The following is a 24,059-nucleotide window of genomic DNA, read 5'->3' on the forward strand; positions in this document are numbered from 1 at the left end:
AGTCAGGGCTACACAGCGAAATCCTGTTTCGGGAAAAAAAAAAAAAGAAAAAAGAAAAAGAAAGAAAGAAAGATAGAAAGAAAAACTGAACCTGCCAGTTGTTTCCATCACAGAATGACATGAAATGGTTTACCTTAATTTATGTCAATAGAAGCAATAATAAAGAAGCTTCGTTGCTGCTTTAAACTTAAAAAAAAAGTTTATGATGAATCAAATGACAGTAAACCTTGACTGGAAGGCTCAAAAGTGTGGATTTGTGTGTATCCTGAATCAGGTATTTATTTGAATAAATATTAGTTCCAAGTTTTAAAGTAGAAACCCAGTGTTCATGATGATTTCATTGAGGAAGTATGTACAACCATGGTTTATTCTTTGCATTCTTGAATGAGCTCTTGTTCAGTATCCATAAAATGGAAGATGTACTTTTCCCATTATACACCTAGACAAAATAATTCCAGGTTATACACCATTTCACGAATTTATTATTGAACCTAAAGCCCAGCATCTATCACTGGAGCAGGAATTTATGATCTGTTCCTGATAGAGATGACAATACTCAAACTGCATGTCACAAACAAAAATCATAAGTGTCATGCTTTGAAAAAATGTCCTGATTATTCCCTGAAAATTTATGTATTACTATACCCATGTTTTCTTACCCCTTGATGCTTTCATCAAATGAGTTTTACATTTCATAAATTGATGACAACATATTTTTTATGCCTCTCAAAATTCTGCTGTGCATGAATTCCTGTTGTCAGTATATTTTCTATCACTTGAACTAGGGATTATCCTCTTTTATGCATATTATGTTTATTTGAATATTTATCAAGAAAAATTCTGATAGTGTTATTACATTTTGTTTTCTTTGCTATTTCCGATATTACTATTTGTAACAATAATCAACTATAATTTAGATGCTTGACATCTAAATCCCCTATTGCTTGCACTTTCAAATGAGTGGCCTTTGCACATGAAGTGCCCCAGAGTCCTTGCCCAACTATCATCTCTTCATTCTCTGTCCCTTCCCTTATGTTATTCATGTTTTCAACCTATCCTTGTGTTTCATGTATATTCTGAGGCAGGATTTGGGTGAGAAGCCATGTTTTTAAAAAATTAATAATTCCATGTGACTGGCACATGACAGTATGTGTTTCCATATACCCACTCCCTCCATATTTTAGAGTCTTGCCTTTTTCTCCACTGCTGGCTTGTTACTCAGGACTCTCTGAACTGGCACTAACTTATAGCAATTGCAATACTGACTAATGGTTAACATGTAAAATTTTAGGTTTTAAAATTTTGTGTGTATTTGTGTAATCTCTGTGGGTGCATGCATGTATGTGTCTATGGAGGCTAGGCACACAATCCACATCAGACACCCCAGAATAGGAGTTACAGGGAGCTTGGAGGCACACAGACTAATGCTGGGGTTTGAACTCTGGTCCTCTGAACAGCAAGGAGCACTTTAAGCACTGTTATCTTTCCAGACTCAAGAGTGAGTCCTAGGTCTAATCCCTAGAACGTAGAAAAAAATAATTTTTGAGATTACTTTCTCCAAAATTACAGATCCATATTTTAACACTTTGGGAATTCTAGACATTGTCTTTCCACTTTCCACTTTTCTGTATCATGATGTTCCTGTCTTTTACGATCATGGAATAAACTACACACAGGAAGTTCAGGTGAATGTTTGCAGCTCTGAGAATTACATCAACTGAAGAGACATTACAGTTCTGGTTGGAAATGATGTTTGTAGGAGGATCAGTGTCCTTTAAGTTTCAAATTCCCACACTCTAAGACATTCATTAAGGAAACATTCATGTTTGCAAACAAGTTTAGTGTTTATTGAATGTGTTTGTTATCTAAATATTTCAAAGTGGTAAGGGGAGATGCAAAGATGGGTGGTGGTGGGACAACGTGGAAGAACATCTCTGGAAACAGCTACCAGTACCACGGTGTGCAACTTGGGACAGGATATATGGGGGAAACATAACAAAGAATAAGTCTTCTTCACAAGATCAATTTGTGCTGTTCCATAACAGACGAACACCCCTCTTCTGGCATTCCTCTTCAATCCAGGGAAAATGCACAACATTCAGATTTTTATTTTCCTTTTCCACAGCTTGCAGTAATGTCTGTGATTTCTCAGGAAATAAAGATTTGTCCAGCCTGGGGTTAAAAATAGAAAATTCTGTTTACTAAATTAAAAACTCTAATTTGTGTGTTTTTATACAGATGAATGCTTCTGCAAACATGTGAAGGTCAGAAGACTATTCCTGGAAGTCCATCCCCCCACTCTTTTATCCTGGGGATTTTGTGTTGTCAGGTGTGGCAGCAAGTGCCTACACTCACTGAGCCATGTCAGCACCCCAAGTTTTGTCAACCATCATTTGCATCTCTTTACAATTGTGACTATCTCTCTGTCATCCATCCCTAGGAATGAATGAACTGAGAGGGGAGAGAAAGTGTGATTCTTTCACAGAGAGAAGAGACCTTTCATTCATACATATATATTATGTTCATATGCATGCATCAAGGTGTTAAAAATTAAACAATATTGAAGTAAAAATGGCTGGTTTCCCCCCTTTTACTGTTTAAGTGCCTAACCATATTCATGCATTATAACTTTATATAATGTCTTTTTTTTGTTTGTTTTTTTAGAGATAGGGTTTTCCTGTAAAGCCCTGGATGTCCTGGAACTCACTCTGTAGGCCAGGCTGGCCTCAAACTCAGAAATCCACCTGCCTCTGCCTCCCAGAGTGCTGGGATGACAGGCATGCGCCACCACCGCCTGGCAATGTCATCTTTTCTTAAACTTATGAACAGTGGTGTAAATCATGTCATAGTCACTAATATTATTATTCATATTAAGTCTGTTCCCTCTGCATCCCTACTTTCTGTGAGACACTTACCGCATATCCTATACATTAGCTCACCTGTTCTCTCTGCTACTCCATCATCACTAAACTTACCTAACAAAAACAATATTGATTCCACAGACACTATGCATTGCCAAATGCTTATTATCATTACACCCATATTTTAAAATCAATGTGTTTATTCTTTGAGAATTTCTTATGTGTACATGTGTTTTGAACATATCCTAACCCCATTCCCCTCTCTGACCCTTCCACATTCCTCTCTAAATTCCAGGTCCTTTTCCTGCCCAGGAGTTTAGTGAATCTAACTAGAGATGGCCATAAAAGTATGCTTTTAGGTCCATCCTCTGGAGAATATACAACCTAGCAGGAGCCACATCCCTGAAGAAACTGACAGTCCTTTCCCTTGAAGCCACCAAATGCAAAAAACTCTTCATCTAGGGATAAGGCCTCAGGAGAATCTCCTCTATCTTTGGAATGTTGACTGGCTTTATTTTATGCAGGTTTTGTGGAGTCAGCTATTGTCTGTTCATGAGTATGTCTACCTTCCTGAGTCTAGCAGGTGCTGCTTTATAAGTGATAAACTCTTACCATATTTCTATGCCTTCTTCAATATTGCCTGGGAGTAAATGGTCACAGACATGTGCTGTGATTTGGATTTTTTTGGGGAGGGGGCAAACAATGTCTTAAAAGAAGTCAATACTCAACATAATTACATTTTTTTCTTGAAAAAATTCCTTTAGACATTTGGTCATTACTCCTCCTGAATTTCACAAGTAAAAATTGGAATACATATCTCACTGTAAGTACAGTGGGCTTCCTCAAACTTCTCCTGCCCTCTTTTTCTTCCTTGTCTGGTAACTATAAGCTTGTGTTTCTTCACCTTTAATTACACAAAGCATTCACCCTGATCTACTATGCTCTTTTAGATCTCTTGCTCAATTTTAACTCCTGACTCTCCACTTTCTCCTTTGGTCAGTCCTGCCCCAATTATTGTATTCTTACTATGCTAGCATCCTAGCTTTTCCCTCATCCTTGCTTTAACTTTACTCTTCATAGCCCTCATCCAGGAATGAAATTGCCAGAATGCAGGTGTGACAAAATATTCACCCATATAAAGAAAAAAGTTTTAAAAATTAATTTGGCATTGAAAATATTTTATACCTTTTGAGAACATTTACTGAATAACACAAAGTGTAATATATACGTAAACTTATATTTATAAACACTATCCTTTTTATTTTATGTCCTGTATATGATACCTTTGTGTGTGTGTGCATGTTTGTGTGTACATGCATATATGTTGTTGATTAGGATGTGTTTATGAGCAAAAACATGTAGTTCATTTCTTTCTTGTTGCTATACTTTGAAGTTCACTCATTTTCTACAGTTTTTGTGAGTTCATGTTTTAGAACTGAATGGCAACTTTTAAAATTAAGCCAAGGATATTAGTTTTTGTTTTGCTTTGTTTTCTTTTTTTTTTTTTAGAAACATGTCTGATGATATTTGGAGTAATCACCACCAAAGAATAGTACTCAGGAGTGGATAGAAATCCAAGATAGCATTCAGTGTCCTACAGTGCAGCAGTGCGCCCTCACTAGAGAAATCAACCCACCCTCAGTGGGGCAGAGCTTGTGAACACTGACACAGAAGAGCTTGTTTGAAGCCATTTCTAACCATGGGAGACAGTGTGTACGCACCCAAGCATCTTCAGCTTACAGTCTTTGTGATTCAAAGCATCACAGAGCACCTCCAGCCCAGAATGTTCCAAGAGATTCCAGTCTAGATTTAAGCTCTTCAATGTGTTGCAGGTGGTGAGAGCCAAGGCCATGTCTTCACAACAGTCACCGGTAAACTCACACATGTCTAACCTATGAGCAGGAGCATGCCAGAAATAGAATGTGCGGTTCAGTGCCAGTTCCAGGCTTCTGAGTAAAGACCTACCCAGTCCCAAATGTCCACACTTCCAACACTGAGCAAATCCTTTCTGCCAATCAAAAGGGTTTGAGGGCCACAAGTTAAAAAACATTGTTCTAAATGCTTAGCATTATTTCTATATATTAGTTTAGTTCTCATGCCTCAAAGAAATTTCCTTTTGCCGTGGACTGCATAATATAGACACAGAGCCAGTCAAAGTTCAGAGAGTGTACAGTGTATGAAGGCACAAATGAGGCATTGATATCATTCTGTCCCCCTCCAACACCCAGGGAATATAACAGAAGAAGTGGGAGAAAGGCTTGAAGTACCAGATATTGTGGTGGGGTAAGACATGACAGGAGTATTGCATTCAGTCTCACAGCAGCTGTATAAGACCTATGCATTTCTTCAATACTTAAGAGCCTATGATAGTTGGACTTCTTAAACTTATCAACCCTCTGGTATTTCCTTATCAAGCCTCCCAAACATGGCAGTTAGCAGAAACTCACCCAAGACATTGCAATTTACAGTTAGGATGACACAGAGCTTCACATAACTGTTTGACACCAGTATCTTGTATGTTATTGTTGCCAAGTTTTAGGGTCTTTAGATTTTTATTGCAAGTAAAAACAGTAGAGATCTCTTCACAGATCTCTGGAGTTAAATAGCAACCAGACAACCTGGAAAGATATACATGTAAATACTTTCTCCCCAATTCTTTTGTTGTGATGCATTCTTAATTTTATTTTTAGAACTTCATATGAGTACTGCATCTCCAAACATCTATATCACTCCATCTCTCCTTCCATTTCCACCCAGTTCCCCCTTCCAAATTAACAATATCTTCTTTAATTATTCTTGTCACATGCATATATATGATATATGTTTGTGCATGAACATATGCACACATATATGCAACCTAATAAGTATATTTATGTTTGCTTGTATGTACATATATTCAGGGGTTTGGACAGCCTAGGTCAGAGCTTCCCCTGGTGGAGACTGATTCCGCTCTCCTAGCAGCCATTCATTGATCACATTTCTTTTTTATTTTTATTTTTTTTAGAGAATCTCATGTAACCTAGTCTGGCTTCACATAGCTGAGGATGACTTTGAACTTATGACCATCTTATATCTATCTCTCAGTGCTGAGATTATAGGAATGTAGCTACCATAGCTTTTATTTAAGCCTTTACTAGAGAATCAAATTCAGGACTCTGTGTATGCAAAGTAAGTATTCTGGGAACTGAGCTACATTCCCAGTCCATGAGATTCCATCTTAACAGCTTGGCTTATTTGTAGAAACCACAATTATGAAATGCTGATGATGCTTCTTCACCTGGGATCCTCTGCAGAATGTAGGATAACCCCAGTTCTTCTTCTTTGATCTCATTATGTGGTGTACCTACTCTCATTCCCCCAGTTATAATATATATGCCTTTAAAAGTCAGTTCAGCTACCTTATCATTGATTTCAGATTCATGTGCTGAGAACTTTTCCCAATAATTAATATAAAATGTCTTCAAATCCTTCCCAAGCATCAAGTTCATAGTTCTCCATGGCATGAAAATAATAGAGATGTTGAGAGACAAAAGGAAGCTAATTGGTATAATATAGGTGAAGAATGGGGAATTCATAGATGTTGCGTAGATGTTAATAATTAAAGTTAGGCAGATGTATGTTAGATAAATAATCAACATGTAAAAAGTAGTAGATATATAGATTAAAATGGAAAGTGATTCGCAGATGAATATAGGAAGACATTGATGATATGTAAGTAAAGACAATGTGTTTTTAAATGATAGATAAGGGAGACATGTTAACTTCATAGATGACAGATAGTACGTGGGTAGATATGAGAGGCAGATATGAAAATAGACACAAAACATGCAGAGAATCATGATTGATGGAGGTATATATACATATGGATTTATGCAGGTACTTATGTGTGTATAAAATAGTTTTTAATCAGGGAAAATTTTACCCACCAGGGGATGTATATAGCATCTAGATGTATTTTGTTTTGCCACCCTAGGCAAGATGGTTCTACTGGCATCTAAGTGATATAGACATGCTACTATAAACCTCTACAAATCACAGGACAGTCACCATGAAATACCAATAATGTAAAGATTAAGAACCTGTGATGTTTGCATATAAACACAATATCTTTGTGATTGATTTACATAGATGCCCATCACCTCAATTCTGTCAGCTGAGTACTATACTTAACCTTCTTAACGAGAGAGAGGTGTAAGAAAAAATCCCCTGCCCTTGTGTGCACTGCCACTATTATACTCTTTATTCCACTAAGTTTGAACTCAGGAGCAGCATACAATAGAGCCCTTGTTCTAACTACTCCTTTGATAAAAGACTACAGTCAGCAAGCCATTGAGCATCCCAGGAGGATCAGATGGAATAATCACAGCCTTGTTTTCTCAAGGAAACATCATTCTCTATGGTGTCTTAATCTGTTTGCCTTGTTTTAATGAAACGTTATACTGGATGGTTCATAAATAGATGTCAGTTATATAGTAATAAAGTCTAGAACCCCAAGATCAAGGTATAAGATGGTTTCCAGAGAATATGGAGTTAGCCTGATATTATGGTTCATAGATAAACCTTCTTTTACATTTGTGCCAGTGTGCATGTGCCCATACGAGTGCATGTGTACATGTTGTGGGTAGAAGGTCATACCCATGGAGGCCAGTAAAGTACATCTATTCCCTTGATGCTGTAGTTACAGGTGATTGTGTACTATCAAACATGGGTGTTGGAATGCAGATTCTCGTCCTTATGCCTCACTAAGAAGGGCTCTCAATCACCAATTCATCTCTTAATCCTTGACAGAGTGTAAATATTTTGCCATGTGACGAAGTAGTAGTCAGGGGAATCATCCTCAAAACCCAATGATGCAGAGTTCCATGTCTTAAGATAGTTATCATGGGTGGCAGGATTAAGACAATTTCTGAAGTGACAATGACATTCAGACAATTCTTCCCTTCTTTTTTCTGAATGCCAACATCTGAAATAGCCCCAGCAATGAATGAAAACAGAGTCATACCATAACTCCTCAAGGGTACAGTTTGGATCTTTCAAAGCTTCACACAGAAGGTTCACTCCAGAGTCTTCCAGGAAATTTGACTCCAGATCAAGCAGAGAGAGGTGTTTGTTGCTCAAAAGGGCTTCATAGAGACTGCCACAGGCAATGAATGTGAGACAGCAGTAAGACAACCTGAAAGAGGATTAAATGTCAGCAACTCATATACTGTTGCAACATTCACATGACTGCTCAGTCTTTCATGTTCTTCCTATACTGAATTTCTACTTTGCATAAAAAAAAATTGAAATGATCTGGTGAGATGGCTAAATACCCTTGATACCAAATCTGGAACCTTGCTCTAAGGTAGCAGTGCCCCAGGAGTGGATGGTTTTCAGAGTTTGGCACCAAATGGGGGACTCCATTAATCACTGGGGCTTCTTTCTCCCTACATGTCTTATTCAGGAGCATTTCCCTAAACACAGATGACTGGTCTTGTGTGCCCTTGTCTAAAAAGTGACAGTGTACAGAGCTCTCTGCAAGGGTATAACTCAGCACATGCTTCCCATTCTGCCTTTCCACCAGTATGATAATTAGGTCCTGTACTATAACCAATCAGCCCATAATGCTCTCTTGATGGCATGACCAATTTGCCCTTTTAACCTGTACCACTAAAAAAAATCCCTTCTGTGCTCTATCCATGAATCAATAATCTAGACTTGTCTTGCTATAGCAATCTCTGTAGGTCATTCTGTCCATATTGATGGCCATCTGAAAAGTGCTCTCCACCTCTGACCCCTTTTCTTGAGGGGTGCCTGAGTAGATTCCCACACAAATGGAAGCAAATAACCAACTTTCCTTGGCCACGTGGTGATGGCACACACCTGCAATCCCAGAACTCGGGAGGCAGAGGCAGGCAGATTTTTGAATTGGAGGCCAGCCTGGTCTACAGAATGAGTTCCAGGACAGCCATGGCTACACAGAGAAACCCTTTCTCAAAAATAAATAAATAAATAAATAAATAAATAAATAAATAAATAACCAACTCCCACAAGTTGTCTTCTGTCCCCTATATGTTTGCAAGTTCTCTATATCTCTCACACTACCTCTCCACTTCTCTACCTCCCTCCCTGGCCCCCTCTCTCCCTGTCTTCTGCCTCTCCTTGTCTCCCACCCTTCTCCATGTCTCCCCCTCTCTCCCTGTCTCTCTGCTCTCTCTCACTGTCTTCCCCTCCCTCCCTCTATCTCTCCCCTCCCTGCCCCCCTCTCTCCCTAGCTGTCTTTCTCTCCCTTTCTCTAGCTCTCTCAACTGGAAAGTTGGCTCAACATTTATAATCATCTTCTGATCTTGCAGAGGGCTCTATGTTCAGTTCCAAGTTCCCACACTGCACTTACATGGTACTCATAGTATCCTATAATTACAATTGCAAGAGACTAATGACCACCTTTGATCTCTGCAGGCTCATGCACATGATACAAATAAAGCTATGCAAACACACATATACATAAAATACATTTTTAAACATTTAATTTAATTTAATTTGCACATTAAGCATTCCTAAATAAAAGTGGATTTTTGTAATGCTCCAAAATACAAAAGAATTTCAAAAATCACACAAAGCCACAATAAGAAAATTCCACAACTGTGTTCATGTATTCAGCTCAGATAAAGCACAAAGGCACTGAAAATAATGTGTAAAACTACCCCTAAGCCATGTGTACCAATTTTATACAGCATGTAAATAAATTTCATTGTTGAGCTTGGTGACCATTACCCATTCTCATAATATGCAAATATTCCAAAAGAAATTTAAGCACTTCTGGTCTCTTCATAAGTAGTCTACATAGGGGATGCTTAATCTGAACTTGTTTTCTTTGATTAAACAGATTTCTCTATAATGGTCAATATTCAATGTTGATACATTTTATATGCATGCTCATATCTATAAGTTCCACAAGTTTGCATTACTGCATGAATACATGATCACAGAAGACAAAATAATGTGTCTTTCTCTGTATTCTTCCTCTTCTACAAACCACAGTGCCTTTGAACACATTCTCCTACTTAAGGCCTTTGATCGAATAGTAAGTTATCTAGTATGGCTTCCCTAGTACAATAGTCTTCTTCCACAAGAAATCAACCTCAAACTCATGGCATGAGACAGATAATAGTGACTTAAGTAAGATGTAGGAAGCTCTGCTTTGGAAACCAATCAATTTTTTTTCTTAAGTATAGTCTCCTCTGGCCTAGTAAACAATCTCTTTTCAGATGCCACATCTTTATTCCTTAATGGGCATGTGACTACCTCTATGATCCTCAGACCAATGTGTAGCATTCTGCAAGACCTCCAGGGCATGCTCTCCCAGAATAACTCACATTAGTGACTCCAGAACACAGTTTGGGTCCTTCAGCACTTCACACAATGACATAACTCCTTTGTTCTTCAAGGGATTTTCAACCAATGAGAGATGTTTCACCTTAGAGTTGATAAGGGAAGTAGCAATTATGCCACATGCCTCACTTGAGATGTCACATTTTCCCAACCTACATATGAGAAACATGTCACAGGTTAGAAATAGTCTTTAGGTGATCTGCATAAGACTGTCTATGGCTTAGATAAATGCCCCAGATTCTAATACTAGTCCAGACATATATTATAGGTTTATTTAATTTATAAGCAAAATTGCTTAGCTATCATAGTAAATTTATAGAGTTCTAATGATCGGTAATAAACCCAAGCCAGTGGTTTTCAGCTATGGGTGGTTTTTACTTTTGAAGATCCATTTGAAAATGTTTAGTGATATTGGTTGTCACAACACCTAACAGAGAGAGATAGAGCATTACAAGAATTAGTAGATAAAAGTCATGTCTTTAATGCACATATAGACCCCATCACTAAAATATGATCTGAAACCCCATGTCTGATTACTGTTAACACTTATACACACACACATACAAACATACAGAGAGAGAAAGAGTGAATGAGAGAGAGAGAGAGAGAGAGAGAGAGAGAGAGCTTATTTCTCAGGTCTCTCACAGTTACTCTCCCTTCTAGATTTCAGGTATCAGTTATAAAGCCCATTGTATCTAACCCATGGTCAATATCAACCAGCTACAGGTTGACATTCTTTTATCCTTCTCCTTGTGTTTAACTTTCTAAGGTGCTCATGAAGCTTGACTATTATTGTGACACATGCTAGTTTTGTATATCTGAAAGATAATGATAAGGATAATAGAAACAGTCAGAGAAAGCATGTACATGGAAAGAATCTAGAAGGATGCCAAGTACAAGAACCTTTGCCTCATGGATGTAGTGTGCTCCACAAGGCTATATTTCCCAAATTCAAATACTGATGTTTCTAATTCCATTCTGTCACCATGATAAAACACTCTCACCAAAGCCAACAGGAAATGGTTGGGCTGATACTTCCAGGTCACAGCATCATTGAGAAAAATCAGCACAGGAAACTGGATTCAAGAGTCATGAAGGAGCTGTTTGCTGGATTGCAATTAACTAGCTAGACTTCTAACTAGACCAGAACTACCTGCTAAGTGAACCATGCCTAGCCTTAGTAGACTGGGTACTTTTATGTTAACTAATCCCTTACTGATATTTCCAAGAAATAATCCTGATAGACAATTACTAAACCAAAGGAATTTTCTTCAGGGCAAGTTGACAGTTAATGCTAAGCAGGATGAAAACTCTGCAGTTTTGGTCTTTTATAATGGTTGCTTTACCATGTAAGCATGATTGGCTCACTTCAAACTGAACTCAAGGAGTACAGGAAATGAGAATGATAATTACAGAACATGGTGCTAGCTCTGTTCTTGTGGGAATTGGCCATTATTCAGTAGTCTACCAAAAATCGCCTCATTAGAATTATAGTTCATTGCCATCACCTGGAAAATGTAGGAAACTTCACATCTGGAATCAAGACAACAGTCCAAACAGAGGTAATATTTCTGCTACCATCACTAAGCACTCATGAAAATACAAAATTGTAATTCTTTTACATAGCTGGAGTGGGGAAGGCAAAACTGCATATTACCTAACAAAAGCCATCATATTACAAATGTTAATGATGTAAAACACACATCTGAGTTATGTCAATTGACCATCAGTACCCTACACACTTCTCGTGCCATTTCTACATAGCCCAGTCACATAGCTGCCTCTTTCTTTTCTAGTCTCCCATCAAGAACCATGTGAAGTTTTATTTGTGGATTGTTTCTATGCTGGTAAGTTTTTACCAAACACCGCTACAAGTTGACCACTGTTTTCTATGATGGTCTTGTCTCACACACTAAATAAATATAATGAGATCGTTATATACTATTATGTTGGTATTACAGACATTAGGAAAAAATGAGCTATCAAAAAGAAAAAAGTAGAATGAAATGGGAACCAACAGAATATAAATGAATTTGACAGGAGTGTATTATAAACATGGCTGAAAGTGTCCTAATGGGGAGCTGGAGATATGGATCAGCAGCTATCATGTGCTGCTTCAGTGGAAAACTAGAGTTCAATTCCAGGCACCCACACAGAATAGTTTATAATTGCATATAATTGCAGCTCCAGGGACATAATGTCCTTCCTGGCTTTTGAAGGAACCTGTGTACAGGTGTACATGCATGTATACAAACAAAGAGAAAATGAAATATTCAAAATGAACCTCACTTTATACATCACTAGCTAAAAATAAATTTCAAAGTTAAGCCTTCAAAGTGATTTTTCAGAGTCATTCTAAGGAAACTACTGAGTGTGGAAAATGCATTTACTTACAATAGCTCCTCCACTTTGCATGTTGAACATCTCAGGGCTGAGCACAGCATCTCAACCACATGATTAGAGAGATTAGTGCCATACAAGTTCAGGTATTTCAGGTGAGGTAGCTGAAGAAGAGTGTGAAATAATGAACCATCTCCAAAGTTAGTCATGAAGGAGCACCTGCAGAATAAAACCAAGTGCCATATTATATCAAGATGTGTGGGACCATGGCAGACCAACTTACATAATCCTTTCTCAGACTTTAACATACATACTGTGGTTGTGTGGGCATCCTGGTTATCTCTACAGACCAGACAAGCACTAAGGATCAAGATACTCAGATCTTTCCCTTTCATTCCATTTCACCCACCCACCCACATCTGTGTAACACTTAGAAACATTGTAAGGAGATTCATGGTTATCTTCATATTAACCTCTACATTGACTTGCCATGGCTAAATAAGATGGCATCTGTTATTAATTTAGTAAAGGGAACTTGAATGGAGGAATTGCCTCCACCAGATTAGCATGACTATTGGGCCATTTATTGATTGTTAATCAGTGGAGAAATACATGTATGGGGTGGGGGGGAACATTACCCATGGGAAAGTAAGTCTAATCTGAATAAGAAATGTTGTAGAGGCAGATCATAGAGAAACAAGCCAGAAAGAATCATTCTTTTTTTTCTTAAATATTGATTTATTTATTATATATAAGTACACTGTATCTGTCTTCAGAAACCCCAGAAGAGGGTGTCAGACCTCATTATGGATGGTTGTGAACCACCATATGATTTTCTGGGATTTGAACTGAGGACCTTCAGAAGAACAGTCAGGGTTCTTAACTGCTGAGCCATCTCTCCAGCCTTCATCATTCCTTTATGATTTCTATTTCAGGTGCTGCTTTCAAGTTCCTGCCCTAACTACCTCTTGTGATAGATTATGACCAAGGAGTGACCAAAAAATAATAAAATAAGAATTTTCCTCCCTAAGGCAGCCTTTTGTTATAGTGTTTATCATAGAATAGGAATCAAACCAGAATTACATTTTGTGTATAATGCAAATACTTGAGTTTGTATTAATATTCCCAGCTATATATCCAAAGGGAAAGGCCTAATTCTCTTTAAGTTCTAATGTTTTTCTTTTTTTTTCCTTTTTTTTGACATGTTCACCTTACAGCCCTGTCTATAATAAAACACATTTTGTAAACCAGGCTGGGTTTGAACTCAGAGATCCACCTCCCTAGGTGTCCCTAGTGCTGGAATTAAAGGATAGGCCACAACCACTGGGATTATCAAGTACTAACTTTTTTAAGGCATCACTATCCATAATGGTTATAGAATAGGTTGCAGAGTTTAAGAAAATTAGATATAAGGTTTTGTTTCTTTTTGTAGTAATTCCATTTCAAGGTGAGAAAAGTGTAGCCAAACTTATGTCAGTCCATGGTTTCTATGATTACAAATATATGTCATAATGTTGACTAAGTAACATTGGGCTGGACAGATGGCTTAGTGGTTAAGAGCACATACTGTTCTTGCAGAGGACTAGAGTACACCCAGTACCCATTGTTGGGAAGTTCACAACTGTTCATATAACTCGAAGTCTAGAGTACCCAATTCAGAATCACACATACATATTCACAATTTAAAATAATTAAGTTAGACCTTTAATATACATTGTGGTCTCTATACCATTGTCAATACTCGTTGAGTGTTATTTTAGTGTACACACAGACAAAAAGATGTATAGGCATTTAAAATTATATATAAATCAGATGTGTGTGTGTGTGTGAGAGAGAGAGAGAGAGACATAAACCTTCAAATAACTGACTCTTGATATTATTATATTAAGTACTTTTGATTTTAGTTATGTATTTACTTCTGCTTGAGTCTTCTACACAAGGAGGAAAGTGAAAGTCTTTTATTTACTTAAATGGATGTGTGACTATCAAACTTACCACAAGCTTTGGAGCTTAAAATGAGTCAGAGGTACTGTAGGAGATGGAGACATTGAATTACAGAGATCCTGTATGGCCTTTCTACTGAAATGACAACTGTCCAGATCTAACACATACAATTTATGTAAATAACTGCAGATCATAGGCCAAAGTGTGGCTACAATTCTGCAATGAGATAACACATCATTATTCTTTAATGGCTAAATTCAATTCACGATATTCCAAAAATAAGCAGATAAGGCCCAATCCATTCTCAAAGCTAGCAGTTATTACTGGCACAGTCAAAAGTTCATACAGATAAGATGGGTCAACAAGGATTAGTGATTAAGAAAGTAATCCCTGGAGCAGGGCATGCCTAAGAGGATAAGAGCATTTCATGCGCTTGCGTAGGACCCAGGTTTGATTCCCAGAACCCATGTGGAAGCACACAGCCATCTGTTACTTTAGTTCCAGGGGATCTGATGACCTCTTCTAAGCTCCACAGGCCCTGTACTCACATGGTCCATAGACATATATTTAGGCAAAACAATCATAACATTTAAGTAAAATAAATCTTTTTTAAAAAGTAGAGGAGAGAGGAGAGATGATGGGAAGAGAGGCAAATAGAGGAGATGAAAGAGAAGAGAGCAGGGAGATAAAAGGAGAGAGAAGGCACTCTGGAATATAAAGTGGCATCTTCTGAGCATGGTAAACATATTGCAGTCTTGATTCACAGCAGCTATGGATGCTTTAATTGGCCTGCAAAATGCCAATCAATAATAAAGTGGGGAGAGGGTCACATAGATCAACCCCTCTCAGGTGAACTGCTGATTTCTGGAGAAGAGGCACTTTCAATGTCATACCAACAAGTGAGTCCACCAAGGTCTAACATGCTATTTCCAAACCCATTGACTCACTGATTTTAACCCTAAAGTCCAGAGCTGGCAAAACAAAAAGATGTTAATGTGAGAAAGGATCTTGTAAAGAAGTTGGATGATCAGGTAGAAGGAAAACAGAACTGAATAGAAATTGAGAATTAACAGAATGCACTATAAATCTAAACAAAATTACAAATCATGCACTGAATAAAAATTATAATAAACAGATGTGGCTTGAAATGAGATAAACTAGAATTGAATCTCTGCTGGGGATTCACTATTACTATCTATGATTCACGGTTGAAGGCATCCAATTTCACTGGGTTTTTAAATGCCTCCTCTTCCAGTAAGAAAACATGATTTCTATATGAAGTTTTGTAGATGTTTGGGAATCCTGAGGGAACTGAATACTATTTGGCATAAAAGATTTATACATATTGATCAAGTATGAGCTAGCAGATTAAATTCAATGTAAGACAAGTGAACTATTACAACAACATAATATAAGCATCACTTAAAACAGACACAAATTCCCAAATCCTCTCCAACATAACAACCAGGACACTCTAAACACAATGGATAAAGGAAAAGCATCAGGCACTGCAATGGAGATGCTCACATTTCCACCTCCCACTGACCATGTGACAAATTTCTTCTTTGTATAAATGGAAGAACATGGCTGTTCAGGGCTACACAGCTCCAAACATCAATAACAAGATTCAATAGAAAACCTTCCTGATTACACCATCTAAACAATCAAGCATAGACATATAAGAGCTTTACTATGCTGAGAGAGGTATGAGAAGGTAAGAATATTTTCTATGCAAGCAAGAGAACCTGAGTTCAGATCCACAGTACTGACATAAAAAGGTGGACATGGTTGCTTGAGGCTGTTGGCCCATCATTAAAACATGGAAACAGGTAGCTCCTGCTATCTTCCTGGTCAGTTTGCCTTGTTCAGATAGTGAGAGACTGTCCTCTAAGGGATTAAGGCAGAGAACAAAGAGAACATCTTTCTCTGCCTTCAATATGAATTTGCTTGGTTATAGCATGGACACATCTATAAAATATTGCTCTAAATAGTAGGGCAGAAGTGAAGAACAATAGACAAGTCTTAGAGACATACTCACTCTTTGTCCACATTAAAGTTTTCTAAGTCACCATATTCTGAATCATGTATTTCTGAAAAAACTCTCTTTTGTATATGCAGGTGAAGATGTTTCAATTTTGAGGCTTGCTGTAGACAGTATTGAGTTGCTGACAAATCATCAACATTACGAATATCAACAGTAATTTCCTCAAATAGATCCATCACTTGTGTTACAAAACTTTCCTCCTGGTTGCTGAGTAGACAGAAAAACAAATTCCTGGTACATAATGGTTTTTCATTGCACTCTTGTTGACTGAGACTCTTAATGTATCTAATGATTTCCTGCCTTACCGCCTCTGTTGATACAAAGCCAAAGCATGGTTCAAGCAAGGAGGCGACTTGCTCAGTGGCCATTCCAAACAATAATATCTGTGCCTGGAACCATTGGTTCTGTTTATGAGCATACATTTCTCCTAGAAGTTGAGGTAGGTTTCCAATAACTGGGTGATGTGTGTCTTTGTCTAGTTTAAGAAAATAGAACAGGGTAGCAAAATACCACTGTAGTGTATGATGATAAAACACAATGTTGTGACCGTGATTCTGGAAAAAATTCATTCTCAGCCACACTGCCTTATCTGTTTCAGATATCCCATTTCTCCTGAGGTCCTCAGAGTCAAACACATACACCTGTTTCCACATTCCCTCTACAGCCAAGGTGCACAGGGTCTTTAATTGGTCACTGTTGTGTTTAGATTGAGTACTGGCATATGTTGATTTAAATGCACTCACCATAAATAATGTGTAGAGAAGCCCGACTGTTCCACCATAATATTTTTCTACTTCTCTGCTCTCATCCTGCCACTTTAAAGAACTACAAATCATCCAGCACATTAAAGGATTGCTGCATAAAGTGAACAATGTGTTAATTCTTTTTAAATTCTCAAAGATTTTTCTGCCTCTCTGGATATTGAAGTGCGACACACAGTAGAATTCTATAGTTTGTTCAGGGAATCCTGTAATCATTATCTCTCTTGGATACTGCAACAAAGGAATAATTTTTGATAAACTTGAGTTCCCCAATTCAAGAAGAAGAGAACATTCTTGGAGCATTATTTTTTGTAACAAACTACTCAAGACGATTTCTGTTGGCAGCTTCTTCGTACAGTCATTGCACAAGTTTGTCCTGAGTTCCAAGTCAAATTTCAGATAATCAAATCCTTCCAGGATAAACAAGATTCTTTTTGGATCTGATAAAATGTCATCCAGTGTCTCTGGAGACTCGGGCAAATTACTTGAGATAAGCTCAGCTAAGCTGAACTCTGTGGTGGTGTTGAGAGTGAAGACAGAGAAGAAAAAAACGTACCGAAATCGGTTCTGCAATAAATTTCCTGCTGCCCAATCCAACACTACTTTTCTTAAGAAAATAGTTTTACCTTCTCCTCGAGAACCTGATACAACTGCAGTGATTGGCTTTGACTTACGATCAAATATGCCCTGCAATGCTCTGTACTGGAGTTCTATAGTTTTGTGGTAGCTTCTATCAGTTATATGAGTGTTGGTCTCCAATGTCCATATGTGCTGGAATGTATTCTTCATATACTTTTTGTATTTTGTGTATTTATCTGTGATTGATAAAATCAGAATACAGGGAATTAGGAATAGAATATTCATAAGAATGAATCACAGTAATTCTTACATTCATATCTAACAAATAATCTATACCTCTGCATGAGCAGTGAGGCCATGGGTTCTGAGGTGAGCAAAAAAGAAAGGAGAGCCACCCACCACTTCCTCTGCAATAACTTCCCATTTCCACTCACAAGAACCTAGTGTAGGTTTTTCTTTTCCATTGCCCAACCACCCAACCAGTTCTGTTTATACCCATACATATTGATAGAAAACACTATTGCACACAACTGTTTCCATGCTTGTGAACATAAACAGGGCCTCAAATAACAATGTTAGCTGTGGCATATGACTATTTTAGGGCCAATAGAGAAAGAAACTCTTCCAAAGGCAGGTGTATTTAAAACAAAGAAAAAAACAGGAACTCCATCTAGGGTCAATTGTCTCCCATATATAGGGCTCCTTCTCTACCTGACAACTCTATAATGCCAATAAATTTTGATTTCGCATTCCCCACAACTCTTCCAGCCTGTATGTGCATTAATTCACAAAGAAACAGAACTCAGCTAGACAGTATCATGTTGGTGCCCAATATGGGACCCAAATGGTAGACTCTCAGTTGGTTTCCCTATATCCAGAGCTAAAATATATTTTATATATTATCTTGAAAGCATTGTGACCAAACTTGTAACTCATCTCTGAAAAGCAGCTACAGTAAAGCATGAATTCCAAGTATTTATTGCATTTCAAATTTACAAAGATCTTGTACCTCCCCAGGAAAAAAATCCATAAATACTTCATTTGTACATAATTGTATGAAGTAGAACTCAGATTGTAGCTATCTAGTCTAAAACGTTCCTATCTTCAGTAAGTCATTTAAGAATCCTTCTATTTATAATTTTTCAATTTTATAAACATGTTTATAATTTATGCTTAGTCAAAGCAAGATTTGCTTCGGGTAACAAGACAGTGAAACAAATTTTGGGGTTATATGATCTCAAGTCTATGGGTAACAATCCTGATCAGGGTGTCATATTGGTCTGGGTTATGTCATATGCATCTCATAGTTTTATGTATGTTGTTTAATGTATTTATATAAGTGTCCTCGAACAAATGAGATTAAGAGAAAATGTTTCTCTGGTTATTCATGGAGGTAGGTACCAGACAACCAGGACATGATCACTACCACACTTAGATATTTTCTTATTAGGTTTTTTATTTTTTTTCTGGTATCAGTCTTTCAGAAAGCAAGAGCCTACTCTCTTCCTGAGATTCATTGGGACTTGTGGCAGTAATTCACATATTAGAGAGCCTCAGTAAGTTAAGTCTGGTCCTTCCAGAGTATCTGGTTTATTTCCCAGCCCTGACAAAGCCACTGACAACTATCTGTCAATTTCAGCTGCAGTGATTCCAGCCCTCTCTGGCCACCACAAGTATTGCCTGCATGTGGTGCATGTTGATATGTGTAAGCAAATTGTTCATATAATAAAAAGATATACTTTCAAAACAGAAAATGGTTATTTGCATGGAATTTTAAACCTATTATATTTTTATTTTCAAAAAAAGATTTTCTATACACATTATAAAATGTTGAGTGTTGGGCTGCCAATATGTCTTAATGAATGGGCCACACTGGACATGCAGTTCCAGCAATTTGTCCTCTCACCTCCACATACACTCAATTGTATACCAACACTAATATTTACATACATCAATATGGGTTGGAGCAGCAGCTCACAGTTTACAAGTGCATACTGATTTTGCAGAGGACCTGAATTCAGTTCTGAGCATGAACACAAAATAGCCCTCTGATTCCTGCAACTGCATCTCCAGGGGATCTGATGCCAAAACCTATACTCATGGCACACATCTACATGTTTATGCACACATATAAATACAATTACAAATAAAACTAAATTAATCATAGTTTGTAAATTATATGTTATGAATTTGTGTGACAGTAAATTTGGATAGATGAATATATATTAGGATTGGGTTAAGGTTCACTGCTGAATTTGAAACTATAAGGTCTAGATTATTTCTATTATGTGAAACCTGTGATTAATTTAAGAAAATTTTCTTTGCCCTCTGTGTTTGTTGTCTCACTCTGTACTTCTGTATCTCTAAACAACAATATATGATAACATCTGTGTTTTAAAATTTGCCACTAAGAGAGGTAATTCAGTCTCCTGGTAAGGGCTAAAACCCAAACCAATAATGCCTCTCAACAATCAAGACAACTTTCCTAAGGCACAATTGCACATCCTAAAACAGTAATATTGCTATGGCTGGGAAGGCTTGTTATTGGATGAAAAGGTTGCACAGGTCCACCAAGGACAGACACATAACTCAGCCATCGTATTAGTCTCTACTACACGGTTGTTGATGTTGTCATGGCTCTGGGGTTTATATGGCCTAGCTTTTAATTGAGTGGAATTTGCCATGTGTTGAATATGACTTCTTAAAAATGAAGATGGTGTAAATATTCAATCAATTGAATGGTTATTAAAAGAATATTATATCAATATAGGTAGCTAAGCATCACAAAAGAAGTCCCATCAAGTTTAGTTTCTAGGTATGGATCCAGCTCCACAGCCCAATAAATGTCACCCATCCTGTAAGCACGCCTAGTGTAGTAGACTAAAGAGAACAAAAACTTAAGCTGATATTAGCTAGAATTCGTCCTGCTTTAATCTAGGTTTTTTTCTTTTCTGATTTTAGAGGCAGAGTCTTGTGAAGCCCAGAATGCCCATTGACCTCAAACTATCTATATATTCAATAAGCATTGGCAGGAGTTAGAATGGCGTAGTTACGGTGGTTTGGACAACAAATACAGGGACAAAGATGGAACAGAGACTGAAAGAATGTCCAGCCAGTAACCATCCCTACCTGAGAAAAACACCAAGGGAAAGCAACAATACCTGACAGTACATATGATACTGTTATGATTTTCTAGTACAGGATACAGGAGTTTAGTCTGGCTGCCTTCTGAGAAGCTCCATTCACCAGCTGATGCAGACAGATGAAAACATTCATAGCCAAATAGAAGATGGAGCTTGATAACCTTTATGGAAGAGTAGTGAGTAGGGCCTAAAGAGGATAAAACTCCACAGAAAGACCAATAGAGTCAACTAACCTGAACACTCAACCAGCATCCAAATTGCACACACAAGCTGGACCTTGGCCTCCAAGAACATATGTAGCAGGTGTGCAGCTTGAGTATTAAAGAAGCTCCAGGAAGTGAAATGGAGCTTAATTCAATGATATTAAACTGGATTAAGAGAGTGACAACCTGGGAACAAGATTCCACCCAGGTAAATTTGAGTCCAGGTGGGGTAGTACAAGCCTTTAACACCAGGAGGCAAAGATAAGCAGATCTCTGAATTCAAAACCTGCTTAGAACAGAGCAAAGTCAAGGTGAAGAAAAACTTAAATCCAGGTTTGGTGGCCCACACCTTTAATCCCAGTGCTTAGGACACAGGCATGCAGATCTCTGAGTTCAAAGTCAGTCTATGGAGCCAGATCCAGGACATCCAAGTTTAGGCAGTGAATGAGTTGGAAAAAAGGAAGCTAGTGATAATATCATAGAACAACGTGGTCATGTTCCAGCTCCTACAAGCAGAACTCAGCAACATTGGCCATATGTCTCTGGCTTTATATTCAAGAGGAAAAGGAGACTACTGGACAATGCTGCTAGTTAGTTGGAGCTAAGAAATTAGTGGTGATCAAGAAGAGACTAGCATCATTGAGGTGAAATCTTCTGAGCAATGCTTTTTGAGAGCACAGAGAGGCTGTATATCAGAGATAGCCATAGCCAAGGTTGTACCTTGTGCTGTGGCTGGACTGGGTAATGTGTAAGAATCACCCAGGTGGTACTGGTTTTGAAGGCATGAAGAAATCATGAAGAACAGCTGAGGCTTGGCACTGTGAGAGGCCATGGAAGGCCATTGGTGAAAAATGCAGCCTCAGCTTTTGTTGACACCCCAGGACTGAAGGGGTCATGCAAAGGAGTTGAGGCTTGGTACCATGTAGAGAGCCTATGAGAGGCTTTGGTGAAGCCTAGTCTAAGTGGAAGACTCCAGCATATTGGTGATGCCAGTACCATGGGATGATCACCAAGAACACCAGTTGCAGCCAAGTGGATCTACCTGAACTTAAAAGGGTAGACAGAGTAGAGCTGGAGAAATGACACCAGTCTTTTGGAAATGCACAGGAGATCATGTGTGGATCTCAGATATTGAAACAAGAAGCTGTGAAGCTGAAGTTGTCTTGGGTAACCCAAGATATTAACGATTTTGTGTATGCCATTGGACAGTTGCTAACAGTGAGTGGAACCAGCCCAGGAGAAAGAATTTTGTTGTAGTCAACAAAGATGAAAAAGGAGGTGACGATCTGAAGACTGCTTTGCATCAGACATGGAGATGCAGAGTTTGACGTTTGCCCAGCTGCTGTCCTGTCTTGCTTTGGGGATTAGACTTGAGTGAGTAGATGAATCTCAGAAGAGACCTTAAACTTTGGACTTTTAACACTGTTGAGACTGCTATGTTGAGACTATGGGGACTTTTGAAGTTGGACTAAACATATATTTGCATTATGTTTAGGAATGGCCCAAATAGACTCATGTTTGAACAAGCCTATGGGAGCCTATGGGAGCCAGGGAGTGGAATGTAATGGTTTGTATATGCTTGTCCCAGGGAATGGCACTATTAGAAGGTATGGCCTTGTTGGAGGAAGTGTGTCACTTTGGGGATGGGCTTGGAAATCTTCCTTCTAGATACCTAAGCAAGCCCAGTCTGTCCCTGGTTTCCTTTGAATAATGATGTAGACACTCTCAGCTCCTCCTGCACCTTTCCTGTCTGGATGCTGTCATGCTTCTGCCTTGATGACAATGGATTGAACCTCTGAACCTGTAATCCAGCCCTAATTAGATGTTGTCTTTTATAAAACTTGCATTGGTCACAGTGTCTGTTCACAGAAGTAAAACCCTAAGACAGTATTTGTATCTGCCTTACTAGTGTCAATGGATCCTGTATTATCTTTTCTTAGCAATGGTCATGTGCATTAGGATACCCCATTTAAAGGATGGTCTGCATATAACATTCATTGCTTTCTAGAAATTTTCTCAACTAATGGACAACTCAGCACTGACATCACTTTCACATTATGAGTTTTATCTTGGTGTTTTTATGAGAACAATAAGAGTGAGCATTGGGGTTTGTTTCTCATATGCTCTTGGGACACTTCTCCTGCTTGCTTATCTCATCCAGTCCAATGTGAGTGTTTGTGCCTGGTCTTCTTTCACTTGTAATGCATGTTTGGTTAATATTCTTTGGAGGACTGCCTTTTCTGAAGGTAAATGGAGGAACATGTGAGGGAGAAGAGAGGGAAGACAGGGAAGGCAGGGGGAGGGAAACTACTGTTGAGATGTAATTATTTTAAGAAATAATCTCCTGCTTGGCTAACTTTCCTCATGTGTCCCTTTCTCCCAATATTCACTTACCTATCCTTTCTTTCTGAATCATGGTAGAGAGGTCTTCCCGATTCACCTGTACAAACAGGCTCAACACAATATTCCATACCTTTTCCGGATAATGTTTGTTCAGTTGCATTACCAGATCTTCTTTGGATGTGTTCTTAATCTTAGTCCAGGAGATAGGTTTAAGTTTAAATTTTTTTGGCTCTTTCCTGAGAAGCTCTTTAAATCTCTGGAATTCTTTATTACTGAGTTTTTGCAAATACTGCAGCAAGCCAAAACAAGATGTCTCCATCATCTTGGAACTGTGATCCTGGACTCTAGAGGATGAAAAATCTTCAAAACCAATAAATAAGTGACATTTGAAGAAGAATGACATGAGAGTTCAGTCTCAACAACTTAAAGTGTCAAATTTATTAATATGTGTTCCTTCCTTTAGATATATA

At 38.1% G+C, this 24,059-nt stretch overlaps 2 protein-coding genes across 3 annotated transcripts in view; both read right to left on the reverse strand.

Moving 5' to 3' along the window:
* LOC127681622 (zinc finger protein 665-like) overlaps positions 1 to 24,059 on the reverse strand; it is a 384,770-nt gene that overhangs the window by 186,492 nt on the left and 174,219 nt on the right.
* Positions 2,022 to 23,911, reverse strand: LOC127681605 (NACHT, LRR and PYD domains-containing protein 9A-like). Of its 2 annotated transcripts, XM_052178054.1 has the most exons (9): positions 23,641 to 23,911; positions 16,555 to 18,136; positions 14,568 to 14,732; positions 12,627 to 12,791; positions 10,217 to 10,384; positions 7,864 to 8,034; positions 5,309 to 5,479; positions 4,583 to 4,753; positions 2,022 to 2,172 (listed from the first exon to the last, which is right to left on the reverse strand). In XM_052178054.1, exons 1-9 carry the CDS (start codon positions 23,909 to 23,911, stop codon positions 2,022 to 2,024), a joined length of 3,015 nt encoding a protein of 1,004 aa, XP_052034014.1. The 2 variants fall into 2 exon arrangements, with proteins under 2 accessions (XP_052034014.1, XP_052034015.1); XM_052178055.1 differs by lacking the exon at positions 14,568 to 14,732.

This window comes from Apodemus sylvaticus, chromosome 3 (genome assembly GCF_947179515.1).
Source record: "Apodemus sylvaticus chromosome 3, mApoSyl1.1, whole genome shotgun sequence".
NCBI classification, from domain to species: domain Eukaryota; kingdom Metazoa; phylum Chordata; class Mammalia; order Rodentia; family Muridae; genus Apodemus; species Apodemus sylvaticus.

What these genes read in the sequence shown, in the direction of transcription:
- LOC127681605 (XM_052178054.1), bottom strand. Translation starts at nt 23,911, where the DNA reads ATGATGGAGACATCTTGTTTTGGCTTGCTGCAGTATTTGCAAAAACTC. An exon ending in AACTTTAATGTGGACAAAGA is followed by an intron (nt 14,733 to 16,554) that starts GTGAGTATGTCT and finishes ATCTCATTGCAG; the next exon opens with AATTGTAGCCACACTTTGGC. An exon ending in TGTAAGCTGAAGATGCTTGG is followed by an intron (nt 2,173 to 4,582) that starts GTGCGTACACAC and finishes TTTTAACCCCAG; the next exon opens with GCTGGACAAATCTTTATTTC.